The sequence below is a fragment of the Lytechinus variegatus genome, chromosome 12 (assembly GCF_018143015.1).
Source record: "Lytechinus variegatus isolate NC3 chromosome 12, Lvar_3.0, whole genome shotgun sequence".
Taxonomy (NCBI): domain Eukaryota; kingdom Metazoa; phylum Echinodermata; class Echinoidea; order Temnopleuroida; family Toxopneustidae; genus Lytechinus; species Lytechinus variegatus.
This window is the reverse complement of record NC_054751.1, coordinates 9,487,779-9,498,992: the sequence shown is the minus strand read 5'-3', so window position 1 is coordinate 9,498,992 and position 11,214 is coordinate 9,487,779. Positions and strand designations below refer to the sequence as shown.

Genomic DNA, 11,214 nt, shown 5'->3' with positions numbered 1-11,214 from the left:
CTGTAGCATCTTTAAAAAGTCGGATATGAAATAGGAAACTTGTGGAATTCTTATTCAATTTGTCATTCGCTTAAATTTCTCAATCTAATGATATTCACGATAATATAGTGACGTGCATAACACGCGCGGTGTATATTGATATCATACATACTCCCTATTGTTATGTAATTTCGATACAGTGTATCTCAATGATGGAAAAGTTATCAACTGTATCACAATAAGTTACATTATATGGTTCTAGTGTGCTATTAGGAGTTTAACCAGTCTTCCATCATTGGATGTAAACTTTGGATAAGGATTACCATAGCAACAATAACGATTGAGTGATCGACTCCTTCATTAAAACAAGAGCAACTTATAATTGTTTTTATTCTTCAGTCCCATGACTTTGCATGGTCTTTATTCAATGTCGACATTATCTTATTTTCTGTATGTGTTTCGAATAACGATTTACTTGAATATTAGCATGTCTTTACACAATTCATGCATGTTGATATGGATTTTGTGTTGATTGTAAAATATCAATACATACATCATTGGAATCAACTGAAAATATCTTGAAGTTGAAGCTTACCTGTTCGTAAGATGAACTTTTGTTTTAAGACAAACTCAAAGACAATGCATGCAACATTGAACAATATTATCAAAAATGTCTGATGTATATCAGATACCTTTAAAATGACATTGTGCATATTCTTTACGAAAAGTGTAATTACTATACTCTATCAGGATAAAATTCATATGAATTTAGGCTACATTTTATATTAAAAAGAGGTGCCTGTTTATTGGTGTAAATTGCGTCAATTGATATTCATACGAAGATACGACGAATCGTAAAATGTGTTACTCCAAAACATGTAAATATTTAAAATGAAATCATTGTAAGGAGAAGATAAATAGAAAATGGAAAACTAACGATTGCCTGTTCGGTGTAATGTGCAACTATTTTATCACCATCAATGTAGGTTTTTTTTTGTTATTAAAAAAGTGAAAGTAATAGAATGGAGATCAGAATGTATACTTCCAATTAAAAAAATACATTGAGTTTTATTTGCGCATAAAGAATATTGAACGGTTAAAGTGTGGAAAGAGGAAGTGGGAATTCAAATCTGTAAAATATTGACAAGAACAATAAGAAGCATATGTTGGTGCCTCGTGGAAGGAAGAAATAATCTAAATATTTGACACTGGTTGAGATCATGAAATAAATGTGATTTGAACACTATCTACTGATCTGAACGAGGGAAGAATTAATAGCGGAGCCAGAAATAAAAGAAAGACAGTGGATTGGGGCTTAATTCACTAGTATGGTCATAGAAATTGTGGTAAGGTGTAGGCCTACACGAAACTGTGCAGTATAACTATCTCGAAAGTTGTGACAAAATCTTTCATCTGACACATTTGACCACTTTGCTATTCCTTATTCAGGTTATTCAAGCATTCCCCATAAAAAAGCCATTGTGCGATGCCACAATCCTCTACGTTGGTCTTCCTCCTTCGACAACACAATAGGACAAGAATCTTTACAAAAGGGATTACGCCGAATGAGTACCCCCTCCCAAAGGACTGGTCGATTTCTTCTCTTTACTGGGGTTGTCCGAAGGGGAAAAGATTTGAGGAAATTCAATATTCCTATGAATATTTTATGAAGTATATATTGTTAAACTTTCGCGTTCGATAAATCAGTGCATACGAGCGCGCTCGAACCGGACCGGGTTGAGGTGTTTAACATCTACGTTAGATCATAGGTGGTTGAAATCTCACGCAGACGATATTTGATTTTCCTTGTAAGCGACATAACTTTGAAGATCTTACTCATCGAATGTGACCCAGATATAAGAGTTTGCGAATTGTCCCCTCTATAGTGGCTCCTTTATCTGGACATTACTTGTGAACCTTCTTTCTTTCTGATGCAAATGAAGCGTATCGTCCTCATTCCTCCATGTTTTTAGCGTCCTTCGCTACGTTGTAGAGTCACCTAAGCGATTGCGGTAATATTGTCGTGGTTGCTAAGTGATTACTTAGCAACGCACCCGATTCTCCCAAACATTCAGCCACCGAGAGTGAAGACGCCCGAACGAACCAAGACCGGCCGGGGAGGCGACACTGTCTGTACAACTTCGAGCGACGACACAAGGAATTTTATTCAACGCCAACTGCCAAGCCGAATAAAACACGGAATAACTCACCTTTTTTTCAACGGAAATAGTAGCAAGGAAACGAAATATAAAAAGTGAGTATTCGATATTTGTTTTCACTGCAGTTTGTATAAGTTTGATGGAAATTTCAATCTTTTTTTATACTTTTATTTACCATGGCACATATGGCGGGAACTTGGCACACGTGGTAAAATTTAGGCCCAACTTTTACGACATCGAAATATGACTCAAATTTGAGAAAGCTTTAACTTATCGGCAGTATACTTTGAGTTTTATATTCGTTTTTATTAGTACATTGGCATGTTAAATAGAAGTTTATTCCTCATTAAACTTTGCTTTCCTGCAATCACATATATTACACTGCTTTTTTTTATAAGTAATTCATCGGGTTTTGCTGTATAGTTTTCGTTGTCGATACAATTATTTAATCAGTGAACGAAAATCAAAGTAACTAATAGGATGTATATATCGTAACTGTGTATGCTTGTTAAAGAGTAACGTTATATTAAAGCTAATCTCTTTATATCAACGTTGAAAAGAAAGCGTATTGTCAACCTCTAAACATTTTGAAATACCTTTGGTATTCATTTTAGTCTTAAGTCAAAAATTGAACGAAAAATGGTCACCCATGTGCTAAATTCTGAAGCTTATACTTGAAAATATTTTCGGCTACATCAAGTCTATATAACCTAATCGTAATTATGGAATACATCAATTTTCTTTCAATTTTGGTTTTAAATAAAATGTTCTCCATCCTGCGGGAAGTTTTAACAAACAAAAGACAAACAGTACCTGTTTACTTGGAAATATAATTATAATTTTCATTTTAGTGTTAATGATTACATCACACTATTGCATGTGAATGTTACGCATTAGTTAATGATTTTATCGAGAGGTAGGCCTACTTGTGTCATTAATGTACTTGGCGAATTTATCCTGGTTGAGTTTGATATGAAGACATTCTCTCGTTTGTCTTGCCTCGTATTTTCGTTGATGCCCACAGCCAGAGAATTGATCATTATGCAAATTTGTTATATATAGTTGTTTGTTATTCATAGAATATCAAGTATCTTTTTAGTAATATTAAAGAAAATCAATAAATCTTAAAAAGGGATTGTTATACGTTTACATTTCCCTGGATAGTCTTTTTCCCTGTGAATTGATGTCATTGTTCCGGTAACCAACGAGAACCAAATTTGTGACTTTTTGTCTCCAAAAGATCCTATCAAAGCCTGATACTTGGCCTTGCTTTTCATTAAATTCAGCCATTCATGCAAGTATAGAAATCATTGCGATACGTTCATTGTCTAGTTTAAGCCCTGACGTATTAACACCTAGGATTAACATCCTATCCAGTCAATACCTTGGCCATCTTCGATATTATAATGAATCTTACCAATGACCATGTTACGTAACACCGCCCACGTCTCATCTGATGAAAGGAATGATAATGAAAAGCAGGTGAAACGAGTTTGGTTGATCGGTTGCTAGGTTGCGCGGCGATGATGCTTGAACGAATCGTCATTTCGGATTCGTCTTCGTTTTTTTTTTTTTTTTTCGCCGAAGCATTTCGTCATTCTTTCCATACAAATAGTTTTTTTTTTAATTTACACTCAAATTGATAAACGAATATTTTTGTTCTGTTTAATTTCTAGATGGCCAATCTTACTGAGTTGACGTTTTTCTTTGTTGCCCTCATCTGTTTATTGACAACAGGTAAGGTATCATAATTGTTGCAAGTTTTCATGAAATATTTCAATTTAATACGTCATCAAGTAGTTTTATTTTTGTTAATTATTCTCTTTCCTAAATCATATCTCGAAAATGACACCAACTTTACAATGGAGGTCAATATGTAATGCTTACGCAATGTTTTGAACTGGTATTTAATCTTCCACTTATTGCTATTACGCACAAACTGATTTATAATTAGATAAAATATTTGACAAAATTGCCATGCTTGTGATTTCCCTGATAACATTTCTCATGATGTATCCTCGACCTCGGCCGTGTAAAGCGGAATCTGGGGTTGAAATCTATACTCGTCAAGACCAACAAAATGGATCGAATAAAAATAACGCATTAATAGTTTTTCTTAACGGGATTATCATCATACTTGATGTGCATTTCTTCGCAGTTCACTTCCAATGCAGGCAAATGCACAAGAAAGACAGCTAAGAGTTTTTGTGTATGCTCTATACATTTGTGCTCTCCTTTTGTTTTTCAGGATATTGTCAAGACGAAGGATCGGGCGATGGCTCTGGAACAGAATCCATGTTCACCGACGTCACCGAGGTCGTCACCGAAGTGGTGACTGATGGCGAGTCAGACCCATCAGGTAATTAGATCATTTCTTTTTTTTTAATCTGGGAATATAATTTTACTGGACATCCTGGAATAACCGGCAGTGAAGAATTCATCAGCAAACTTAGAGCACCGTAATTAGTAGCCTATAGCTTAGTCGGGGCAATGGTTTATATGAGGAGCACATAAAAAGGAAATGTGTGAGATAGTGAAGTACAAATACAAAGTATTCTTATTTCACCATCATGTTTATCCCGACATTCATCTATGTTTTCGGCATTTGAAGTGAAAATAAGAAATCGTGGTTACGGATTACAAGGAACTTGTGGACCCCGTACGCAACACATTATCTGCGTAATCGATACGACCTGTTATCATATTAGTCCTTAGCCCAACGTTGAAATTGCTTTACAACATTTCGATTGCTTTGTTTCTCAACAGATATTCAGGCATTCGGTCTCGTCATCACTAACGACTTTACCGAGTTCACACTGGATGTCGACAACATCGTTACCTACAACGTCACTATCAAGAACGCCGGAGGAACTGACATCACAGCCACAGACTCCGACCTCTACAGCCTCCTCATCGTGGTCAGCGACAACGCCGACCCGACGTCAAGCAACGCGACAACCCAGGATATCACACCTCTGCTGACGTCAGCCACCAACCTCGATGCCGGGATCGTTGCCGGAGAGTCTATCGTCATAGAAAACGTCCACACCATGATCAACGTCGCTTCCGAAGTTTGCTCAACCTACCAAAATGGCTACGTTTGTGTCGAGATCTCAAAGGCTTCGGGAGCTTCTTACACCGATGATAGTTCAACCAATAACTACTATTGTCTTAGCTTTGGTGCGGTTGCAGAGGGGTACACCGGTACGCTGGAATGTTCAGGTGAGAAAACTATTCTTTATTGTTGAAATCAATTATAGGAAGTATAAGGTTTTGGTAGAAGATTTCGTGATCTTGTCTCCTGTCATTGTTTAGAGGATTAAATTGAGGTATTATTATGTACATCTATTTGTTTAATTTGAATCTTAATTCTTATAGGCCCTATTTAGATCGATCGTTACTTTACGTTAATTTGATTTTGTAGCTCTGTCTACCGACACGATATTTCTGTCTCATTTATTTGAGATGCGTATCGTTTAGATTGATATTTAAGTAATATTGATATAAGAGAATGATAGTCGTTTAGTTCTTAGTTTTCCCTGCTGTTATGAATAAAATGATTATTCTAGAAGTGAATGGATGATAACCATGGCTGATTTGATCTATAGCGCAATACATATATTTTTTCGATCTCTCCAACAGGATGTGTGGCTAGAATCAGCTTTATCGCGCTCCTTGTATCAACGTTGCTGGCGTACTTCACCTCATCGTAGATGATACTGGACTTGCACAGATAAAAAAAAACTCATGAACAATATTCGAACATGAATTAGGCTAGCCCTGAATTAGCGTTTCCATTCACCAAAATGACGGCCTTTTATCAAATTCAAAATTTCTTCGTCCTCCCATGACGTCATCAGTGGGTGAGCTCGGTCTTGCATTGGAACGAAACTGAAGACAGGGCTGCTGTATTGCTGTTCGTCTATTTCTCAAGATGTCCGTCCATCGCCGCGGGAGCAGCGAATTCGAGAGGTTATGACAGCATGCAATAAAGCCAAAGGGATGCCTTATCGTTGTCACATGATACAAGGGCTGAAAATGAAGAAAGAATGAACGCCGATCTGACTCCTTGACAATTGTCACGGACTAACAATATTTGTTCTGGTTCGTAATTGATATTGCAGTTTTAAGAAGTGAAATCAGGCAGGGCTCGGCATTTAATTTTTCGAGGTTTTATTTACACTTTTTTTCATCATCGATTACTAAATAAGACCGATAATAAAAATGAATAAGATATATATTCTTTTTTCCCACTATTAGGAACTCCTAATTACCCTTAAATATAAGCTCCGCGAATCTTGGCGGTCAGAAATTTACTAAACATATAATTGATGAGAGAGCTCAAGTTCAGAATTGAATGGCATGGGATTTGTTTTCAGTCACTCCTAAAATAATGAAGTTCAGTCGCCCCTTGTTATATTCTGAGGGAATCACTGCTGAGCCCTGTCTACTATGGCAACATGTGATGTTCGATTTATGCTAAAAGAGCACAAATTTTCTGCCTCTTGTAGATTTCAGTTTTAGTCAATAAAATCATTTCTCATGTCGAAATTTCATCGGAATATTTGACACTTTTCACCCCAAAAAATCTACAGATGGTGAAAAAGTTGAAATTATATTAGATTTATTTGGAGGCTTTGTTATTAGTACAAATTAAAAATCCGATTTTTAGAATACCTAACCTCCCGTATTGGACATTATTTGAAGAGATGCAGAGCTGTTGATTTATTTTGTATTTTTTAAATTACCAATGTCAGACCTGTTCAAATGCAATAAACTATTAGGTATTTTTATCGTAGGAATGAATCTTTATACATTTTTCAAAAGAATCGGCAAGTTCCTGAATGAGACGTCATTACATTCCAATTAAATATGTTTTTAAATCCATCATGGATTCCTATTAACGGTGAGAATTGTATGCATGTTGTGTCAAATGTTTGCCAGCGCACCATGACTATTTAATAATTTTCACTGAAATGTATGTGCTTAGATAGAAATTCACAATTATGGTTATAATCGAAACCCTTATGTCTTTCGCATCCACATCATTTTTTAAGACTTTCTTTTTTTTAAATTATAAATGCTTTTCTTTCATTTTTTTTTTAATTGATGATATTCCACACATGGTGTATTTTTATTAATTGGGAAGTGGTTCGTTATCTTGCGTGTGTGATGATGTACAGTGTAAATAATTGCAACGAAAGTGTAAATATATATATTATTTTATCTTTGTATAAAATGAGCTATGAACTAAATTCAACGAACATGCCCATAGCACTGTTATGCAACTAGTAATAAGGGTGTTATTTTCTGGTTAAAATAAATCTTCAGTCAGATTTCCGTTGTAGCGTGAGAGCACGATTTCAATGTATATTTGAAACCAAAAATTGAAAATGTCATCTCTATATTTTTGTATTGCATTGTTATAAGTATTGATAGTTGTAATATTCTATTGTCCCCTGAATCTATCGTATAAACTGCTGGGAATGACTGCTTGATCATAATGAAATCTAGCAAGCATGATTGAGCAGAATGATATTTTTTTCTTAAAACCCTGACATGGGGAACATAAAATTTATAATCTTCGAAAAATTGCGTTTAGGTTGAAAACGGAAGACATAATGTTCATTTCAGTGTTCTAGCTATATAGCCTTATTGGTCATAACAGATGTACTATAACGAGTAATGGGCAATAAATGGCTGAATGTCTACAAAGTAATTGATTCCAGTGTATATTGAGTCTTTCTTTTAAAAAAAATGTAATCATGGAGTTAGAGGATAGAGTTTGATAGTGAGAAGAAGCAAGGGAGACAGAGAGAAGAGAGGGGGTCAGATGGAGATACAGATCAAGAGAGAGAGAGAAGGAGCTTGGGGAAAGAAGGAAAAGGAAAGAGAAGGGGTGAGAGAAGGGGGAGATAGAGTTGCGTGAAGTGATAGTTCTACAAAGATTGCATTTTGGAAAGACCGGGGGAAAACGCGTGATGTTACTAGAGCGATAAGTACGAGGAGTAATTATTTAACATAAAAATAAATACTACATTTTAGGTATCGTAAAGTTCTACATCATTCCCAACGATTGGTTTTGGAACTCTATTATTTGCAAAAACACAGCATCGAGTGTCTTTGGCATTTTAATGTCATTTCCCATGATATACATGTACGTGTTGACAGGTGGATTGCTAGAAATTACATTAATTTTATCTGTAATATTACTCTACATATATATGCGAGTATGCGACATATCACAATTAGACAATGGCCCAGGGAGATAGTAATCATTGAGAGGGGGCAGAAGAGAGAGAGAGGGGGGGGGGCAGAGATAAGGCGATGTGAGAAGGGGATTATGGGCGTGGCTATTCAGCGCTCAGGGTCGTCAATTAAATCCGTCTCATTGTGTTGATCAGGAACTGCATTGTAGAAATATAACTGACAATAATCCATGATGATAACTGAAGAGCAGCTAGGTCCACCCAACAAAAAGTTGACTTTAATAAAAAGAGAAAAATCAAATAACGACAATGCCGATAATTTAATCAAATCAGATTTAGAATAAGAAGTTTTGAAATTCACAATTATCGCTTAATTTTCACAAAACAATGACATTGTAGTTATATGAAAATGAGAAAGTTTATGTCACGTATTCACTATTTATCGTGTATTTCATTGTATGAAACAATCATTTTCGCAGATTTCTAGTTTACTGAATAAAAATAGATCACAACAATTGCAGTTCCACACGCTCAGGGAGGGATCACAACATATTTCACGTCATATCGAAAAAAATAACATTTCAAAATTCAAACCAGTCGAGAGAATCATATAAAATATATGTTTTCGAATTGACATAATTTGCACATTTTTTCTATTTTTGACAAGGATAATTATTCAGCATTTAACGCCGAGTTTGTACTTGGATGAGTGAATGATGGGAGATCCATGATTTTAAAATAGAGGGCGCACACCATGTCATGACAAGCAATCTGAGCTCAATGACGAGCCTAATTCGCAAAATAGAGGAGGCATCTTTCTTACATACCGCCTGGATCTGCCACTGATAAATGATTGTAGAATTTTTATATTATCATTTATCATGAATTTACAAAATGTTAATAAATAGCCGAAAATCGAATTTTTACTGAGCTAGAGTTCAGCGGTGCTCTTATCTGGTGCTGAACTTGGCGATTACGTAATGCGCACTGAGGCGACACGAGCGCACAATGGCGGGAAAGTTGATTACTCCCTCACGATAATAGAGACAGTGCACGTAAATAAAATGCTTTTAGATAAACATATATACAATGAACGAAGAACAGGAATAAGAGATTTGATGGGAAGCTAGCTAGAACGACTGATTCGCAGTATCCATGCTAGTAGTCGGGGGCTACTTGAGTGTAAACAAAATTATGACAAGGAAGAGAACCTACAGATATTATATTGGTGATGGCAAAACTCTTCAATTTTCATTTTAATTCATCAAACGTTCGACGCCTGCAGTGTAAATTTTCAGCTTGCAAGATAGAGCAACGAGTAGACTCTGTATAGGTAAGATAAATTATTTAAATAGATCTGTTTTCCAGACAAAGAATGCGTACGTGTAGATCAAACAAAATGGAATAAGTCGACTAACCTGGAGCAGGTTTCTGGAAAGTAACATAATTTTTTTTCATTTATGTGTTTAATTTCCTTAGATAAATTCAGTTGATATTTCATTGTGCATAGATATATAAAGAAATTCTAAATGAGTAAATTAATTAATATTAATAGATTATTATTCTATCCTCGACATTCACCATTACTATTTGCCTATTATTACATTTTAATGAATATTGAACCCTGAAGAATAATCTCTTTCAACAGCTTCAAATCGTTGAAAACATTCTTTTTTTATCACTGAGCGCAAGGTGCCATTGTGAAGTAAATTGAAAATTCATTAGTGAGTGTGCACCATGCAAGTATAATAAGCATCTTGGTTTACAAGATTATTTGTCCCCAAAACCCAAATGATTGACAAAAAGATACGGAATGAGGGCGACCCAATTAATCCAATCTTGAAAGTGCCCTGTAATTATGAATATATTGATGTTCCTTTATTTTTAGAAGATCAAAGTCCCATGACAACCATCATGACCATGAGGTCAAGTAACACCGTGGCATTGCATTTTTTAAAAGCACATTAACCCTCAAATTTATCACAACTTCGACGAATTTCGCGACTACCCCTGTCGCTTTTTAGCTCTACCTCTGTCGATTTCCAACTGAGAGGGCGCACTTCCAAAACGGTTTGGAGGTTTCATGGCGCCGGCCGACACCTCATTCATATTCATATACCGGTATGCATTTATTTCGTTCAGATATTGAAAATAGCTTTTCCAAAACATATTAGAATAAACAAGAAATATAAATAATTAATGAAGCGAGGAGACAGCTTAGAAGGCAGAGAAGCCTAATTGGTGCTGCCACCAATAGAACAAAATACAAATTAATAAAAAAAAATTACCTCAGTGGCAGACACTCATGACATTTGATCCGCACCTGCAGGCTCGCGCGAAAAATAGTCTGCACTCATGTCTGCACTACATAAAATGCGTTTAGAAACCATAGCAGAGCCGAGCTACTTTTACGATCACCATTTCAAAAACTCTGCCACGCGGGCCTGGCGCTGGTCTGGTGCTGATAAAAGCAGTGCTAAAATAACATCTTCATTGATTTCTCCATTTATTGAAATTTCTTAATCATCATTTTCTTCTCGGTTTTGGCCTCTTAAATGGTGTTGGCATGTAAATTTAGATCCCCTATGTCGACCACGCCCTGGAGGATAGCAGTGACTCCCCCGGTGACTCCGTCGATTCCATGAGACACTGGTAGGAGCATGTGAAATTCGATGATGACCAAGGCCTCGACGATGACCACGATGACACCGCCATGATCGCAGTGGATCGAGCAGGGTGTGGAGCGCCATGAGAGGTGGATTCAGGAGCATTGCTGCCGACTTTATAAAACAAATAGTAAAAGGTATGTCAAATAGATTCCGACCCTGACTTATGAACTTTATATTCATTTCATAGAATGTTGATAT

General features: G+C 36.0%; 1 protein-coding gene across 1 annotated transcript; it reads left to right on the top strand.

Moving 5' to 3' along the window:
• The first annotated feature begins 1,879 nt into the window (after positions 1 to 1,879).
• Positions 1,880 to 7,857, top strand: LOC121424828. The gene is made up of 5 exons (XM_041620625.1): positions 1,880 to 2,233; positions 3,815 to 3,875; positions 4,387 to 4,497; positions 4,905 to 5,360; positions 5,781 to 7,857. The coding sequence occupies exons 2-5, from the start codon at positions 3,815 to 3,817 to the stop codon at positions 5,849 to 5,851; spliced, it is 699 nt and encodes a 232-aa protein (XP_041476559.1). The 5' UTR covers positions 1,880 to 2,233; the 3' UTR covers positions 5,852 to 7,857.
• Positions 7,858 to 11,214: the final 3,357 nt, after the last annotated feature.